Source organism: Platichthys flesus, chromosome 18 (genome assembly GCF_949316205.1).
Source record: "Platichthys flesus chromosome 18, fPlaFle2.1, whole genome shotgun sequence".
NCBI lineage: Eukaryota > Metazoa > Chordata > Actinopteri > Pleuronectiformes > Pleuronectidae > Platichthys > Platichthys flesus.
The window spans coordinates 1,521,723-1,540,862 of record NC_084962.1 but is presented as its reverse complement, the minus strand read 5'-3'; the positions used below and the strand labels follow the sequence as shown (position 1 = coordinate 1,540,862).

The 19,140-nt window shown below is 43.1% G+C and overlaps 1 protein-coding gene across 1 annotated transcript in view; it reads left to right on the top strand.

The window, feature by feature from the left end:
* rev3l (REV3 like, DNA directed polymerase zeta catalytic subunit) overlaps positions 1–19,138 on the top strand; it is a 62,065-nt gene extending 42,927 nt beyond the window's left edge. Inside the window, exons 13-32 of the mRNA XM_062411987.1 lie at positions 1,458–5,298; positions 6,345–7,282; positions 7,394–7,479; positions 7,568–7,693; positions 8,018–8,210; positions 8,444–8,555; positions 8,826–8,941; positions 9,117–9,235; positions 9,702–9,820; positions 10,059–10,200; positions 10,631–10,875; positions 11,922–12,030; positions 12,516–12,722; positions 13,023–13,132; positions 13,950–14,064; positions 14,244–14,381; positions 14,668–14,858; positions 15,444–15,690; positions 16,496–16,711; positions 18,079–19,138. Of these exons, the coding sequence (XP_062267971.1) occupies positions 1,458–5,298; positions 6,345–7,282; positions 7,394–7,479; positions 7,568–7,693; positions 8,018–8,210; positions 8,444–8,555; positions 8,826–8,941; positions 9,117–9,235; positions 9,702–9,820; positions 10,059–10,200; positions 10,631–10,875; positions 11,922–12,030; positions 12,516–12,722; positions 13,023–13,132; positions 13,950–14,064; positions 14,244–14,381; positions 14,668–14,858; positions 15,444–15,690; positions 16,496–16,711; positions 18,079–18,219 (7,511 nt within the window). The 3' untranslated portion in view covers positions 18,220–19,138. The remainder of the gene's footprint in view (positions 1–1,457; positions 5,299–6,344; positions 7,283–7,393; positions 7,480–7,567; positions 7,694–8,017; positions 8,211–8,443; positions 8,556–8,825; positions 8,942–9,116; positions 9,236–9,701; positions 9,821–10,058; positions 10,201–10,630; positions 10,876–11,921; positions 12,031–12,515; positions 12,723–13,022; positions 13,133–13,949; positions 14,065–14,243; positions 14,382–14,667; positions 14,859–15,443; positions 15,691–16,495; positions 16,712–18,078) is intronic.
* Positions 19,139–19,140: the final 2 nt, after the last annotated feature.

Genomic DNA, 19,140 nt, shown 5'->3' with positions numbered 1-19,140 from the left:
GCAGGTCTACCGGAAGCATTTGCTAGAGGTTGTTTTTGCCAGAGGAGGTTTGACCAGCTATTAAATCTAAGGATTAACTTTTTTCACCAGTACTGTTAATATTAGATGGTTGTGTTCAATAAAGACAGGACAAATTATAATGTTTTTTGTGTTATAAGCTTAAGCACATTGTTTTTGTCTAAACTTATGGCGGACACCCAGGATATTCTTAAGGGTTCACATACTAACCACTCTATTGTTATGGGTGGCTGTGGCTCGTAGATAGATCATGTTGTTCATTAACCAGAGGGTCAGCAGTTCGATCTCTGTTCTGCATGCTGAAGTGTGCTTTATGTATGATAGAAAAAGTGCTGCACATAAATTATCTATAAATAAGTGTGAAAAATGGATGTACTCCAGAGCACTTTGAGTGATCATAAAGACTTTTTACCTTACACCATTTCTGTATGTAAGTTTCATGTTTTTGTAAATGTTCTTCAGTGTTATGACCCTCCTGAGCCACAGCTCAATTGCACACACTGAGGCGAGTGTGTGCAATTGTTTCTTCTTTTACCTGTGTGTATTTCCATCCATTTTTAAATATACCCCTCCTAACATTATTATTTTGCCCACTACGTTTAATCAAACATTTTGGGAAAAATTAAATGCTGCCGTGTTGGCAGGCCTAAAGGTCAAGTAAGTGATACACTTTGGATAAGGGCTGGGGGATATGGCCTAAAACAAATATCTCAATATTTTTATGCTATTTGCGATACACAATATATATCTCTATATTTTAGTATGTCCTCTAAATCACCGTGCAAAAGTTAAATTCATAAAAGTCCACAGGAAGTGGCAGCTAGCGGACGTTAGGATTTCCGACGGTCCCTTAATGCACCTCTTCTGAAGATATCAGCTGAGCTAAAGACGATATAGCCAAATTATGAATACGATGAGCTGTGTTCACTTATAATTTTGTTTAAATTATATTAACTTGTGTCTTATATTTTGAAGGTAAAGGGAAACTAAGTCTTAGTAAAGGAAATGGGCTGTAATTCGTTTCTTGCATCTATTACGGATCCGGTCCAGTCTACATCCAGGACATGGTCAAACGTTACACCCCAGCACGTTCACTCCGCTCTACTTCGACTAATCGGCTCGTTGCTCCTTAACTGCGAGCTAAACACTCATCAAAAACATACCTCTTCCGACTTTACCTTGAATAAAAAAATATATATACTAACAACTTTTGGAAACTAACACTTTAGTAGCACTTAAATGGCACTTACTTATAGCACTTTTTGCTTTATTTTGAAGAAATTGTACTTTCTTGATTCTTGTCGTCCTTGGTATGTACCCTCAGGGTTGAATGCACTTATTGTAAGTCGCTTTGGATAAAAGCGTCAGCTCAATGAAATGTAATGTAATGTATTAATTGTAAATGAGACATTGCTTCTTCTTTTCTGTTGTATCCATAGATTCATCCTTAACGGAGAGTAGTCCTAGATCCCAATCTTCTCTCATAGTTACAGAAAAGATGCTTGGGAAAAGAAATCCCTTCCCTGGGGAGACAGTCTGCCTGGAGCCACCTTCTTCGGCTAAGATCCTTCTGGAGTGCAAGCACCCTGATCACAGACCAGTTCATATGCTGGACACCGAGCAACCTCTTGACAAGCACTTTCAATCAAAAAGCTGCCAGGACATTAGTAGTGAATGTTCAACAGGGTTCAAGGTTAATAAAGGAATCCCCTACATCCCACCAGTCAAGCACCCTATCCCCTGCAATATAGTCAACCACCCAGAGGTGTCCTCGATCTGTGTTAACAAAGAGGACATACGTCCCATTTACTCCTACGACAAGGAACCCTCAATAGCCTTGGATAATACAGATGTAGAAAGTTTCACATTTGGTAATGGAAAGGTGGCCAAAAGTAGGAAGAAGTATGAAAGCATAAAGAATGTAGAAACAAACTGTCTGTCCATTCTTCAGAACCACAGGACCTTCTCTCTGTGTTACTCAGAGCTAAGAAACTGCTCTTTGAAGACGGATTTGGAGTTAAGCCAGAAGGACAATAAAAGCCCCATCATAAGGAACATGTCCTCAGTCCCGTCACCTATGGAGGAGGATGGGTTTCTTGATCCTCAGCAGGAAGAAATGGGCCAGGACAGTGAGGAGGGAGATGTTGGTGAACTCAAAATCAGGTACGAGGACTATCAGGAAAACAAGACGGAGAGGACCATTGTGGCCCAGCAGGAAGCTCACTACAAGTTTTTTCCCAGTGTCATCCTCTCAAACTGTCTCAGTAGGAAGAAAGTTGGGAACAAAAAGTTGACTGATTCCTGCAGTAAACCACTAGAGGCCCAGCCTCGCAGGTCTAGGCTAAAAGTGACTAAAAAACGGTTAGGAATGACGGGACAAAATAATACATTTAACATAGTTGAAAGCTCTACCTCTGACAGCCAGATTACCAGTAGCCTCACCTCAAACATGTCTGCTTGTTCACAGACTGTGGACACAGAGATGCCTAATTCGGATGAAAAGTCAATCAAGGCTGAGCCACTGAAAGATGGGCTCATCACAGATGAAAAGTCAAACACAAAAGATGAACCAGAAACAAAAGGGATTTGTATAGATGAAAGGACAGAGCAGTTTTCACAGCCTCCTACCACCAACTCCACCACTGTTTCCTGTTTTTCTGAGGAGAGTAGAGAAGCTGCAGAGGATGGGTTCAGCCCATTGCTAGATAAAGTCACCTATACCACACCTTCAGCCCTTTCCGGGAGTAAATACACTCTGAGGGCCAAACGGAAGATGATTTATGACAGTGAGGAAGGAGAACAATCAAGTTCAATTCCTTCTAAAAATGCAGCTTCAGACAAGGGTAGCAAGCTCAAGGGCAGCAATGTCTGCAGTGGGCCAGAAGTAAAATACCAGAAACGGTGCAAGAAAGAACCCCCTGTCATCATCAAGTACATTATTATCAACAGGTTTAAAGGACAGAAAAATATGCTGGTCAAAATGTCCAAACTAAATGCTGAGGAGCAGTTGGTGTTGCTGACACCAGATAAGCTACAGCTATACAATAAAATGGCTCCTCTCAGTGAATTTTGGCCAAAGGTGCCAGAATCCACTGCAGTCAGGTTTCCTTTCATTGAGCCAAAGGCCAAGAAACAGCCCAAAAGAAAAGCAAAGGTCAACTGCACCAGTAAGAAAACCGACAGCATCTCCACTAAACCTAAAGTCAGGATGGGGGAAAGTGTTAAAAGGACTAAAGGTTGTCAGAGAGGCCCAATTATATCCTCTTTACTACCGCACAGGCCGTCTTACTGTGAGCAAGTTGATGACCAGGACATTGAGTATACAGATGTCATGGCCGAGTTGGGTTACCTCTCTGATAGATCCCCAAGCCCTACAGACTCAACTCCTCCACGTTGTTGGTCCCCAAGTGACCCTTTTATGGACAGCTCCAAGCAGCTGATTAACCCACTCAGTGACCCGTCCCTTAGTTCTACTTCTACAGATTCAAGCACTGTGTCTTCAACCAAACAAGCACAAAATAAGTGTAGAACTGTCAGATCTAAGAAAGCTGCAGATAGTAAAAGAAAATTTAGCAAGTCAGTTACTAAGCCTCCAGAGGAACAAGAGCTCAAAAAAGAGAAACTAAGGCAGAGGTATGTTGGCGCTCCAAGGCAGAATAAAAAGGCTAAAGATGTTGCTGAAGCTACAGTCATCAGTTCTACAACTACCACAAAACCTAAAAGGTCTCACAAAAAGAAGCCTGAGGAACCCAAAAGTCATGAGTTAAGTAAAGACAGTTCGCAGCTCCTTTTCCCAGAAGATGACCTGCCTCCCTCTGAGAACTCCTCTCAGGAGGTCACTTCGTTTCAGCAGCCAGTGAGCACAGACTGCAACAACCAGGGCACTTCCCAGCCAACATCCACATCAGACTCCAAATCAGTTGCTCAGTCATTAGAACCAAAGGTCGAGGACTATGAGACTTCAATAACGGAAGAAAACCAAAGCTGTGCACCACCTGTTCAGCTGAAGCAACAAAGTTGCCAGACCACTGTGGTAAAGGCAGACGCCTCACAGGAGGAGTGCAAAGCTCCTACACCTCCTCTGCTTGGTCAACTTTTACCGAAAGACAATAAAGATCCCCAACCAGCAGTAACGCCCCCACTCTCAGGCCTTAAAAATGGGGAGACCCCACCACTACATGATAACCCTTCTGGCTTGGCTGTTCTCAAACAGCTTCTCCAGAAAAGGCAGCAAGCACAGTCCCTTCCCCTGCAAGTGGTTGGTACAGAGAGCCACTACACTGCCATAGCTCAAGCTGCAGCACTACTAGATCCTACAACTAAACCAGCTAAAACCAGAAAAGCTCCCTCCACCTATAATCGTAAACCAAGGGTCCCAAAATCTACCACCACTAAGGATAAAAAGCCCAGAATTAGGAAAAGCAAGATGAGCAATACTCAGCCCAATGTTACAGACAAGGACAGTTTGTCAGATGACTACCCCCTCATTATGTCAGATCCAGGTCTGGACACCTGCAACTTAATAGAGGACAGCTTGTCACCAGAGCTCCCACACAACTATAACTTTGACATAAATGCTATCGATCAGACTGAATTCTCCAGCCCTTATAGTGGTAGCCAATTTGTCCTGACTGATAAAAACTTACCAGTGAAGTTCCTAAGTGATGTTAGCCAGGAAGCTGTATCAGCTCAGACACTGGACATTGAGAAAAACAATGATAGGTTGTTTGGTTATGGAGATGAGCTCCAAAGGAGCTCTGATTGGCACAAAGCAAGGCCTGCCAGTCCTGACCTCTTTGATAGATCTGAGAACAGGGTGCCTGTAACTAATCACCTCACATTTCTTGACTCTGAGAGAATCAAGAGCAAAGAGTGGGACTTCTCTTTATGTAAAGCCCAAACCCTCAGCCCCTTTCAAGACTTTCACTGTGAGAGAAAAGAGCTGCTCTTCTCAGTTTTTGATCCTGTCCTGCCACTACCTTTAAGTTCAGCATCCTTTCTTGACCATGAGGGCTCACCAACAGGGGAATTTCTGGAAGGCACTGACGGACTCACCTCCACCACACCTAGTAGCTCCCCCCGATCCATCGGCTCAGTGTCCCAGGTGAGGGCGAGCCAGCTGCCACGGGGGACAGGAGGTGGAGCCCACATTCTCAAGCCCCTCATGTCCCCTCCAAGCCGGGAAGAGATCTTCAACACTCTGCTTGACCTGGAGATATCGGAGGCCACCTTCCAGGAGCCCTTCTGCAGCGACCCGTCTGATGCCCCTGGGAAACCAATGTAAGACTATTTACACCAGCGCCACAAGCCTAAATAATCATTATACTGTTGTGTGTTAATGAAATATGCATAGTGAAAAAAAAAAGCATGCTACATGTCAAAAGGAGTCCAACCAATTAATCAACATAGCTGATATCATTGATCTATTTTATCATGTATATGTCCCACACATAACTGTTTTCTTTAAAATAAAAAATAAAAAGGAAAATTAAGTAATTTAATAATCTGCACCTGATTATACAAACTCTCAGATCTCAACACCATAAATACAGTATGTCTTATTTTTTACATCAATATCAAGACGTTATTTCCTGAGAAATGTATATAGTTATAAAGAATCCTGGATCTGTCCCTAGATTGGCACAAACATGTTATAGGTTCATCTATGGCCCATTCCCCATCTGTTCACTTAGTTTGATGCAAATTGGTTGAGTCCTTTTTGCATAATTCTGCTGAACATTCAGAGACTGCTAAAAAACATTATCTTCTTAGTAGGAGTAACATATGTCTGGTTTTATGAGGAATTAAATAACTGTATATAACTATATATATATATACTATAACTTATATACTATAACTAGCATACTGTGGATGTTAGTGAGTAGCACAGCATTTAAACTAACATTAAGTTTGCCAACAGAAAACTATACAGGGCACCTTTAAACTTAATAACTAAGATGGCACTTAGAAGGGTACATACCTTCACCAAGGCCCAACAGTCTCCCTATAAGACCACATTTTATTTCAATAGATCTAGATTTATTTTTATATTTGGATCTGCAGCAAACTGCAGACACTCATCAGGTATCGGTCCCCTATATGTGCCTGGTTTCATCAACATCAATGAAGCTTTCTCTGTGATAAGCAAAACACTGTGTCAGATGTTTTTAGACTAAATTATAATTTAAAAAGATTATATGAATTATATGATGAATATGTTCCATGTCATTCATTTTAAAATGTTCCATAATTCTAATACAGTAATCAGATCACAGAAATCTATGAAATATAAATAACTCAATCGCATGCCCCTGTGTTTTCTCCAGGGAGGTTGGTGGCCGTAAACTAACGGTGGGTACCAGACTGGCAAAGGAGCTATCTGAGTTCAGTGGAGACCTGTCTTTGGAGGGCCTCCATTTCTGGAAAACAGCCTTCTCAGTCATGACACACCCTCCCACCACTATTACCTCATCTTCCCAAGCCCAGGGACCTGAACCCTCAGTGGGAAGTAAAGGTCAGGCTGAGTCTGACCCTTCCTCAGCCAGTGGCAAGAAGGTCGTTCTCCTGCCTTGCAAGAACCCACCAAACCGAGAGCATGTGTGCCAGTGGCTGGAAGCCAAGAAACAGTACGAGTGTTTACAAAAATGGCGGAGAGACACGGGGCTGCTGAAGAACGACAGGGCTGGGTTGAAGGTTGAGGAGGAAAACCCAGAAAATTCTGTGCTGCCGTCAGCTTCCTGCTGCTCTGCAGTGAAGTTTGAGCTGTGTGGGAACCTTTCCAGCATCAGAAGTCAAAGGAGAAAGAAAAGGAGCCTGTCCCTAATCATATCTCCTATGAAGAACACAGGCTGTCTAAGTAAATCCTCAGAAGAAAGTCCAGTTTCAGATGAAGGTGCTCTGAATTTTGAGCGGGAGGAGGAACAAGTAAAAGACACCGATGACGACGATGGTGATAATAAAACTTCATCTCCAGAGTCACCACAGCTGCCTCCGTGGCAGCAGTCCTGTAAGCCCAGCCCCTCAGGCCCAGAGCAGCTCAGCGAAAAAAAGGAAAGTGAAAACTCTCCAGAGCCACTGTCACCGGGGCCCTCTAACTCCCTGGAGAGACTAGGAGACAACAACTACAGTCTCTCACCCCTTCATCGTAGTAATATGGACGAGGGAAGGACGAGTCCACATATTCTTCACAGTACCCCCTTCCTAAGGAGGAGACAGAGAAGAGAGGAAAAGTTCGAGCCAGTGTGCAGTACACCGATTTCTGAGGGTATGAAATCTAAACCTTAATCCTCTGATGAACACATGGCAAAGGATTGTTATCAGTGACTACTTTATACTTTTGTTCTTGATTTTTTTTTTGCTACTTCACTTGCTGCAGAGAATCCCATTTCTGAGAGACTCCAGCAGAAGAGGACAAGCCAGACAGGCACCTTGAGAAGAGTGTTGCTGACCACACAGATACAGGTCAGAGAACAAATGTGCTTCATGAATGGAACCTCAATAGGTGTTAATTTTTCTTGTTCATGTAGATATTTCTCGTTGTCTTCCACAGAACCAGTTTGCTGCTTTGAATGTGCCAAAGAAAGAGACCTCTCAGATTGAAGGGCCCAGTATAGCCAACTCCTATGGCTTCAGAGTCAGCATGCAGAACTTGCAGGATGCCAAAGCTCTGCATGAGGTGAGCGGCACACAGACTCTGCTCTGTCAATGCTCTCATATCAATATTTAGGTTTTTGTTTTGTTTTGTTATTGTTTGTTTTGTTTTAAGTTATTTAAAATCATGCCGAACTTGGGGATGACATTTTATCTTGTTTGTAGAGCTAGGCATTGCAGCTCAATACTTTTTGGTAGCAAAATGTGTCAAGGACTGAAATCTGAAGTCACTTGGGGTCAACTTTGTTTTAAATTTGAAACCATCCTTCGTAACTACAAAATCCAAGTCTGAAGATACAAGCTTCAGAAGGATTTTTTGTTCTCACACAACACTGTTTTCCCTCCTCAGGTCCAGTACCTAACACTGATGGGTATGGAGCTCCATGCAAGGACCCGCCGTGACCTCGAACCTGACCCTGAGTTCGACCCCATATGTGCCTTATTCTACTGCCTCAGTTCTGATGCTCCCCTGCAGAGTATAGAAAGCACCGTTCTAACTGGTGCCATTATGGTGGACAAAGATTGTCTAAATTGTGATCAAGGTGATGTCTTTCATTGCACAAACCCTCAGTTGGAGCCTTTGAGTCTTTGTATTAGATTTTTCTGTATTTTCCTCCCTCAGCACTAGGATTCAAAAATGTGTGTGTAACCAATTCAGCCAAGTTTAAATGTTGCTGTGAGTTATTGAGGTGTTAAATATCTTGCCTACAATGTTTCAAATTAAAATAATGTGCCTGTCATCACTCTGAAGAGTATATTTAAATCCCCTTGACAGGTGACAAACGAACAGCGCCCCTGCTGGTCAGGTCGGGCGTCTCTGGACTGCAGGTTAAATATGTCACAGATGAGAAGATGCTGTTTCAGGAGCTGATTTCTATAATAAGGAGGTGGGTGTATTCAGTGCCTTATTGAGTGGAACTGAGATGGTTGCTACAGCTTTGCACCTGATCCTCTGCAGTGTTTTAGATTGCTTCGATCCTGAATTTGATGGGGGAAAAGCCAGACACTAATATGTCATTTTTTTTAAACATTATTATTTATGAGAATGTGTTAAAATGCTTTACCTTTCAGTGATGTAGTAGGAGCATTATGTGCAGTACTTTGATTTGAGGATATGAAAGTGAACGTCATCTGCTTAAATGTCTGTGTTCTGTCAGGTATGACCCTGACATCCTGCTGGCATACGAGGTGCAGATGCTTTCCTGGGGCTACCTGTTCCAGCGGGCGGCGGTGCTTGGTGTGAAACTATGCCAGCAGCTGTCACGTGTGCCAGGTAGGTGCTAAGAGTTAATTTAGAAGCTTAAGAATCGACACAAGAGCACAATCTTTTCGTGCATTTTTCTGTGTGTGAGCGAATGTAATTATGTGTGTATTTGTAGCAGCTGAACATAGAGCCTCTGGCACCAATCTCTAATCAGCTGTCTGTCTGGTTCTGTGCGTGTCCTCAGGTGACTCCGTAGAGAACCGTTTCACTGCAGACAGGGATGAGTACGGAGCCGACACCATGACTGAGATCAGCATCATCGGACGCATCACCCTCAACCTGTGGAGGGTGATGAAGACTGAGGTAGGTCTCCTTGCATGACCTCCACCCAGCTTTCACACACTGCTGTCAGCCAGCAGCAGTTGTGACTCATGACCTACTTTCTCTCATTCCTTCTTCCAGGCAGGATTTTCTTCTGCCTGCACAGTGCAACAGTGTCTGTTGCTTTCGGCTCTGAGCTCACTCTATTTTTTATTGTGGCCTTAACTAAAGAAATTTTAGAGTTTGAAATACAGAGGGATTTTCTCTCATGAATGTTTGGCCCTTGATTCCAGTCATTAGTAGATGTTTCATTTTAACGGCTCACCAAACCACAGTCATAAAAAGAGTCGGATGTCATTTTACAAACTCTACTTCATGTCTGACTACAACGCATGTTTTTTTTTCACTTAATTTTTCACCACTTTAGTGGTCTGACTGGACTTGATAAAGTCCTGTAAAAGTGGTGCTGCCTGACATAAATATTCTGACTTCATATTTTCTTTTCCAGGTGACATTGAACAACTACAGTTTTGAGAATGTGGCTTTCCATGTGCTCCACCAGCGCTTCCCCCTGTACAGCCCCCGCACACTGTCTGACTGGTTTGACCACAACACAGACTTATACAGGTTAGTGCCACAGTTCAACATAAATATCAATCATCATATTGTATATTCTATTTTATTTACTTTTTTCTATTTTTAGTTGAAGCAGTGGCTTCGGCATTATCTTTAATAAAACATGAACACTTTAACTAAACCAAATATAAATACACTAAGTGGTGAGGGTCTGTCACCCTGTCCAGTCCTCCTGTACTGATTGTAACACAGTGTCACAGGGAACCTACCAATGTGTGTCTCATTTTAGGTGGAAGATGGTTGACCACTACGTGAGCAGAGTGCGCGGAACCATGCAGCTTTTGCAGCAGCAGGACATCATCGGCAGAACCAGTGAGCTGGCAAGGCTGTTCGGGATTCAGTTCTTCCATGTTCTGACCCGAGGATCCCAGGTACTAACACACATACTCACACTTGCAGACAGGAGTGAAGTCCTTCCTGCAGATAGTGACACAACGCACCTTTTTATCTTCACTGATAGAAGATGTGATGTCCCCTTTATCATTAAACACATAAATATGATTCATTAGGTTTTATGAAAATCAGTGATTAGAAAAGAGCAGAGGTAAGATAATCGTTCATTAATTATAATCAAGTTAAGCATTTGAAATAATTGTGATATTGATTTGAGGTCATATCGCCCAGCCCTATCTTCTGGTTAGTGGACAGTTACAACAATTTATGTGATACGGTGGTGACGTCAGTTGTTTATCAGGTTTTATCAACATTTTGCCCCACAGGGTTCAAATATATCTGTGCTCACTGCTCCTAGTGTGAGTGTCCTCTACTCATAGGTGGGTTCTGTTCTCGTCCCCTCTACAGTACCGCGTTGAGTCCATGATGCTACGTGTGGCCAAGCCTCTGAACTACATCCCCATCACACCCAGCGTCCAGCAGCGAGCCCAGCAGAGGGCGCCTCAGTGCATACCACTTGTGATGGAGCCTGAGTCGCGCTTCTATAGTAACTCGGTGGTTGTACTGGACTTCCAGTCACTCTATCCCTCCATTGTCATCGCATACAACTACTGCTACTCCACCTGCCTGGGCCACATGGACAGTCTCGGAACGTAAGGTCTACACACCTACAGCTCACTGCCTTACTTCCCTCATTATTAAAATGCTGATGTGCTGAGAGTTCTGTGGGTTTTCACTGCAAGTAAAAACATCTTCAGTTTTTTTCCACCAGGATTATTGTAGTTGCATAGCAACAGCAGGAGCCATGAACATCCAACATGCATATTTCTACTACTCCAACACTGGCAAAAGAGGAGACATGCACTGGCTCCATGTCTTTCATTTTCAGCAGAGCAGAAAGTGACAAATTAGCTCAGGGGACAGATGGAAATTTTATTTCCTCGGTTTTAAATAAATGTTCTATACAATTAGTTATTTTTCAATAGTATTTGCAACTTGCCACATTTGTTGGTAATTGTATCAACATGAATATGAATATGTAAAATAGCGCTGAGCTTGACTCTACACACTAATACAATAAGTGTGAGGCTGGAGCTGCCTTCTATGAAACTGAGCGCAGTTTCACAGACACACATTAATATTTACATGCATTAACATTTTTTGTTTATATTTTAAATTTCTGATATAAATTGTCAGCATTTTCCTTGAAAGATCTGGATTAATTAAATGGTTGATGGTTTTTGAGCCATTTATTTGAACCATATAATGCAGATTTATTTATAGTTATATGTAAGAAATGTCCACATCAATGTCAACAGTCAACAGCACTGATGTGTATCATGATAATGCAGTCATAACATTAAGGGTTAGTTGTTGAAGTTAAAAGTACCTCTATAAATGATATTGAAAGTATCTTTATCATTACAATTTTAGCCTGATTGTAATTTCATCATGAACATTTTTCAGATTTGACCTAATCCATAGGTGATGTTAATGGATCAATGGATGTTAATGGACAAACCTGCTGTCAATGCTGTAGCTTTGTGCCTCAGTGTGGCCGATGCTAGTCATGTTTGGGTGATTTAGTGGTGGTTAGGTGTAGATGCTGCGGTGCTTGCCAGCAGCCACTACTAAGTTCTGTTAAAGCATTCAAATGTATTTTCTTCATGATATTCATGCACGTATGTCTCTTTCTCAGGCCTGATGAATTTAAGTTTGGCTGCGCCTCCCTGAGAGTTCCTCCTGAGCATCTCTACCAGCTCCGCAACGACATCACGGTGTCACCCAATGGCATCGCCTTCGTCAAGGTACAGTCCCTTCTGACGTCTCCTCAGCTTCCGCCAGGGTCTTAATGTTGTCCTGAAAACCCCTTGGCCACATTATGAATCATAATCAGGAACCAGGTACCATTGTGTAACTGTGTTCCAGCACCTTCACACTGGTGTTCTAATAATGAGTTAGATTTGTTTGTCTATGACTTAACAATGAGTTTCATGAAAATGATCTGACAAATGTGACAAAAGTAGCAGTTGGTTACAGTTTTATTTTTATAAAGCATAAGGTTGAGAAGTCTTGTAATGGTCATCACAGCAATTATGAGATTTTGTCGACAATCTGTTTATTGTCGTCAATCATTCCAAAAATAAATATTTTCAAAATATATGGGCTTTGTTACCTGAGATAAGATGGAAGATTGAATGTCTGGATCATGCTGCCGTACACACTTATTCACACTGACTTGGAAGGTGCCTCCACTTTCACACATTCCCATATGTTTAATTTTCCTGTTCAGTCCTCAGTGCGTAAAGGAGTACTTCCCAGCATGCTGGAGGAAATCCTCAACACAAGAATCATGGTGAAGCAGTCAATGAAAAGCTACAAGCAGGATAGAGCCCTCATGAAGCTGCTGGGTGCCCGACAGCTTGGACTCAAGCTCATTGCCAACGTCACCTTCGGATACACTGCAGCCAGCTACTCTGGCCGCATGCCCAGTGTTGAGGTAAGCAACGATTGCTCCGCGAGAGTGAGGGGGAAGGAGAGAATGATGAGCCTGCAGATTCATAATATTTAAATGATGCCAACGTCTAACAAAGCTTGCATTCAAAAGAATAAACAAGGAAGAGGGCAACAGATTTGTTTGGTTATTTTTTCAAATTCCAGATTTCTGTCCAAAGCCCTTTCTGCTTATTTTAGTGTAAAGAAGCAGAGACAAATTATCGGGGCCATGGTTGAACCAGTGATTCCCAAATCTTTTCCCACAAGATTTGTTCATCGTGTTCTGTTCATCTGTCATTTCCAGGTTGGAGACAGTATCGTTCACAAAGCCAGAGAAACCCTGGAGAGAGCCATCAAACTGGTCAATGACACGAAGAAATGGGGAGCGCGTGTTGTGTATGGGGACACAGACAGGTAGGCAGCATTAATACTTCCTCCAATCCTGATTCACTGACACTCCACTGTCTCTCACTGTGTGTTTACGCAGTGAGCAGGTCTGTTCATGTGTCACTATTTTCACTGATGGCACCTGAACTGTGTTTTCATGCAGCTCCAACATTCTCAGTTATCAGACACTACAATGTTTGCTGTCATCAACGTCTGTATCGTTTTAACAAGCGGTTCAAAGTTCCGAATCAATTCTCTGTATCGCAATGCCTACAGATACCACATTCACAAAGCCTCGTTTTTTATTCTTGCTGTGATGTTTTAAACTGCGGGAATAAACTTTATGTCTCTGTTTGCACATCAGTAATTAAACTAAATTAGATTGTCAGGAAAACAGAAAGAGATCTGTGCCCACATTTATCAAGTGCATCACAGGAATCTGTCTACTTGACACACTTAATGTCAAACTTAACATTTTCAGTAATTTCTTCACAGCATGCCTTCAGACACAGTACTGAGTGCAAGTCATCTGCAATTTGGCAGCAATTAGGGAGGAATCATGCCCACAAACGCATGTGCTGTATGTTTCTCTAACCACTCTAGATGCACATGTCCATTTGATGGAGAGTCACAGCTAATCAAGTTTAAATTGTTACCCTGAATGTCATACTATAAAATGCTGGCGGCTCTTGTACGGAAGATTGTCACCAGCAGAAATCCTGGGCTGCACATACCACATGGTACATTAAGACACAGGAGAGAAGTCCGATTAAGTCTCAGCTCTGTGGCGACGGGCTGAATTCATGGTGACAGCGATTAACGAGCTGCTCTCTGTTCTCTGCAGCATGTTTGTTTTGCTGAAGGGAGCCACCAAAGAGCAGGCGTTTAAGATTGGCAACGAGATCGCTGAGGCAGTGACTGCAACCAATCCCAAACCTGTCAAGCTCAAGTTTGAAAAGGTAAAACTTCACCACAGGACTCACTACACACACACACACACACACAGACACACAGACACACAGACACACAGACAGACAGACAGATTAATTTGATTTGGATTTGTCAGTCTGTGCCAATTGTCTCTCTCCATGTGCACACATATTTAGAGGTACAATTTAATTCTGTGTGTCTGTCCCAGGTGTACCTCCCATGTGTGCTGCAGACAAAGAAGCGCTACGTGGGATACATGTATGAAAGCCTCGACCAAAAGGAACCCCTGTTTGACGCCAAAGGAATCGAGACAGTGCGCCGCGACGGCTGCCCCGCTGTTTCCAAGGTAACAAGCAAATTATTTCTCTGTGCTCTACACCAATCACAACCATGCCAGCTTTCTTCCTGCTCTCGTCTACTCACGCTTGTCAATCAGGGAAAATGCCGCTGGTATTGTGTCTAGACAGAAATGTACAAGTGTTAATGCCATTCAGTCTGAGTCACACAGTCACTCAGCATAATTCTATTTAAATATCAAATCAGCCCTATTTATTTAGTTTCATCTCTGTCTACCGTCTTCTTTCTCTCCTCATGTCTCATGCGTTGTGTTGATTGCTTCATGTCCTCCTCAGATTCTGGAGCGTTCCGTCAAGCTGCTGTTTGAGACGCGGGACATCAGCCAGGTGAAACAGTTTGTGCAGCGTCAGTGTATGAAGGTCCTGGACGGACGGGCCAGCATGCAGGACCTGACCTTTGCCAAGGAGTACAGAGGCAGTGCCTCGTACCGGCCCGGCTCCTGCGTCCCTGCACTGGAGCTCACCAGGTGTGTGTGTGTGCGTGTGTGAGAGAGAGATCCTTTACAGGAAAGCTAAAGGCAGACAAACTTCCCACCACAGCGAAACAAAAGTCACCCATTCACACACACATTCATACAGTGCATCTAATAGCAGCATTACAATTTAATGAATTACTTAAGTCCTTAGTTTTATTTGGACTAATATGTGTGTGTCTGTGCGCGCACCCGTGTGTGGCCATATGCAGGAGAGTGGGGAAGAGTGTGTTAACTACAGTTACAGTACTCAGTGTGAATCCAATTATTCCCTCCCCACAGTGCTCGTTGTCTAACTGCACTAGCCTGCGTGTACAGTACCTGAGTCTGTTGCTAGGCAACCCAGCTCTTAATGGATGGGGAAAAAAATCTGATTTCAGAGGCATGGGTGAGAGGGAAACACTCAGCTCTTATCTTGCTGCAATATTGTACAATATAAATTATTAGAGTACCTTACATTCAGATGGGAGATCTGCATAAGAGCACAGGTTAAAGCAGATTTAAAGCTCAGCACTTATGAACAGTTTTTTTTTATGAGTTAATCAGTTTTGACAAGTCTTCTGTTTTGATCAATCTCAGGCGTATGATGGTGCACGATCGTCGACTGGAGCCCCGTGTCGGGGAGCGGGTGCCCTACGTGGTGGTGTACGGGATGCCCGGCTTGCCCCTCATCCAGCTGGTGCGGCGACCGATGGACATTCTGCAGGACCCCAGCCTCCGCCTCAACGCCACCTACTACATCACCAAGCAGATCCTGCCGCCGCTGGCCCGCATGTTCCAGCTGATCGGAGTGGACGTGTTCAGCTGGTACCAGGAGCTGCCCAGGGTGAGAGGACCAGCTCATTCCAGGAGATGAACACCCACTGGGATTCTTATGTTACAGTAACCACTTCGAGGCAGCGCAAATGATAATTCTATTATCTAACAACATGAAATCCTTCTTAACAAAAGAAGGAAGCAGAAGAAATTCTAGTAAAAACTCACAGATCTGAATGAGCTTGAGTTTAATTAATTCTTGATTAATGAGGTAGTGACTTGTCAGCTTTCTGCTGAAGTGAGGATATGTTTCCATTCCTGTCACAAGCGTGTGTCTTCGGTGGAGAGAGAACAAAGGCTGCGGAGAAAATGTCTCTCCTGCTCCCTGCTGAGGATCGAATGAATCTCATCAAACTGCTGTGCTGTTGCCTCAATCTCTGTCTATACTTTAGTGAATATGTGCTCTGATAGAGCACACACACCACCTGCTGGTCAAGCTGATGGAGAGTTCATCAGAGCAACGAATGTGACCACAAGCCAAACCTCAACTTGGCATCTTATGACTCTGCAGATGTTTAATTGGATAAATAAAAAGAGAACACCCAACCTTCAAAATATGAAAATGTTCTGTAATTTGTGTACAAACAGCTTTATTTCATACCCTCGTAGTCCACATTATTACTTGGATTAATTGGATGACATTGTAGATTTGACTACATGGAGACACAGACTGATGTTTAGTGTGGACACATACACTGACCTGACCGTGAGCACAGAAATCCCTCAGAAAAATAACAAGGAGAGACTAAATAAAGCATCAGTTTTTTTATGATATTCAGTTTTTTTGGTAACATGCGTCCTTCATCTCTCTCCAGATCCAGAAAGCCTCCTGCTCTGCAAGTGCTGGAGGAGAGGAAGCAGGGAGGAAGGGAACCATTTCTCAGTACTTCACCACGCTCCATTGCCCCGTGTGTGACGAGCTGACCCAGCTGGGCGTGTGCTCGCGGTGTCGTGCTGAACCCCAGAGAGTTGCTGTCACACTCTACCAGGACATCAGGCAGTGGGAGAGTCAGCAGGACCAGCTGCTGAAGGTGAGAGGCTGGACCTGAGGGGACCGATCCTCCTGCTCAAGATCCACTGCTCGTGGTTGTTTCAAGATATAGCAATATGGATCCTTTCAATGATTACTACTTAGATTATATGGAAAATTATTATTTAAAGTTGTTTTATCTACCTCTCCCATATTGAAAAATAGAGAATACTTTTATTTACAATAATTTAACTGCGGAAAATGTTCAGGTTCATTGAAGGTTTCCCCATCACCCAGGTGCATCTTGCATAGTAGACTGTGATTGGCTGCTGAGTTAAGCTGTTTTCAGACATGCACTGAGCTCTGGAGATGTGTAAACGCACACATCTGCACAGTCAATCACAAACAAAGGAATAATAAATTAAACACACACATAAACGGTCTGTATTTATAAAGCGCTTTTCAAGGTTTGATGACCACTCAAAGTGCTTTACAATACAGCTTCACCCATTCAGAGAGGGCATATTTATGTTGCACTATTGTGGGACACTTTTAGGGTTCAGTCTTCAGTCATCTTGCCCAAGGACACTTCGGCATGCAGCAGCGGACCTTCCGGTTCGAGGGTGACTGCTCTACCCCCTTGAGCCACAGCCGGCAATCAAAAACAAAGAGTAGCAAGTGTCCTTCAAGCTCTGCTGCTTACTGGACTTTAAACAACAGGGTTCGATATGACTAGAAGACAATCAGATACAGAACCCTGCAGCTCCACCCTCATGTCCTTGGCTTAACTGTAATGTAGAGATTTGAGATGACTCGAAGGAAGTCTATCCTTCTTGTGTAAGTCATTAGAGTCTGTGTTTTACATACAGCATTTCTGTCAGAACACGGTGGGGGAGAGGACAGGATTTGATCATTAGGTGGGACTGAAACTGAAGTTTTTAAAATTGTAGTGCATTAACCAGTTTTCCTTGAACCAATCAGGGAGCGAATGTGGGTAATTGCGTCATCGTTTCCAAATGTCTCATGTAGCAGTTCCAGAGTTTTCAAACTAAAGTTGGGCCAACAATGTTTCCAGACTTTTCTATTTAAGGCGCTCAAAGTTTGTTTGAATATCAGGCGTAAACTGAGAAGCAGTGATGCGTTCTAAAACTAAGTCGTAGTGGTGTGGATGTAGCCTCAGAGTGGGATACTCCCTTCTTTTCTAACAGTTCATCTTGTCTTTTTACTGCAAGTGTTTTTAAGTCTTTGTTATTACTGATCTCTGACCTTATCCCAGAGGATTGTTTGGACAGTGGTTAAGAGGAAACACCAGTAGAACTGTGGATTCAAACACCTTTCAGGTCTATGTGAATATATAAAGTGTAAACTTCATCATAGCCTCTGGAGTCCGACCTCCTTCATCGAGTATGTATGTGTGTTTTTCTACAGGTGTGCAGGAACTGCAGCGGCTGTGCAGAGCGGCAGGTTCCCTGTGTGTCCCTGGACTGTCCTGTCCTTTACAAGCTGGCCCGGGTCAACAGACAGCTCTCCAAGGCCCCCTACCTCCGACAGCTGCTGGAGCAGTTCTGATTGGCTCCTGAACACAATGCTCTCTGCTGATTTGGTGCTAACTGTTGCCCCCACCCCATCTCAGTGTTTGATTGTCAATTCAATTGTATAATTAAAATGGTGCTTTGATTAACCCTGATGGGTTTTCATCGTCCTGTAACTGTTACTTGCAACAGTTTTTCTGCGTTTTCAGTCTGTCTGGTTTGAACCTCATGAGTGTGGGAGGGGCTCCCTCCCCCCAGGGTTCTGTTCGTCTTCATCCTTGTTTGCTGCGTTCTCCATTAGCTGTTGTTGGCTGAGTAAAGCTGATGTGTGGGGTAACACAGCTGCAGATTGCCTGTCATGGAACTACGTGCAGTCCAGTCAACAATGACTTGTCTCTTGATGTCAAGAAGCAGTTGCAAGTCTTTGGTTTTTGAGGAGCTCCTTACAAATCTCAAAACAACATTCTGCATTTCTATATGACGACTGCAGGCATGTAAATACTTCCTGTACATCTCCATCTGTGACCCCGCTGTTCACTAGCACCAGAGAAACTCTTGCTCTGGCCATTAATGCAATCAAACTGCGTTTTGTTTTTCTTTCATTTCACCTCGATTGTACTGATGTCCATCTCTTCAGAGTGGAAACTGATACTATTTCAGTTTTTTTTAAATCTGGGACTGTTGCAATACTGTATTTTGATAATGTATGTCATGAAGAGTATTATTTCCCTGTGCATATGGTTTTGTGTACATTACCAATTTTCTGTGCAGAAAAAAAGCTGTCATCCAACTCTGTAAAGTCCTGATGTCCAGTTCTACATACAGCCATACACAGGATCTGTCTATTTGTAAAAATTGTAAATAGTGATTATGAAGGAGGTGTTTCTGTGTTTTTAATGGACATTGCTGTAGGTGGAGGTTTGAGATTGATATAATAAAAAGTCAATGTATCTGAATG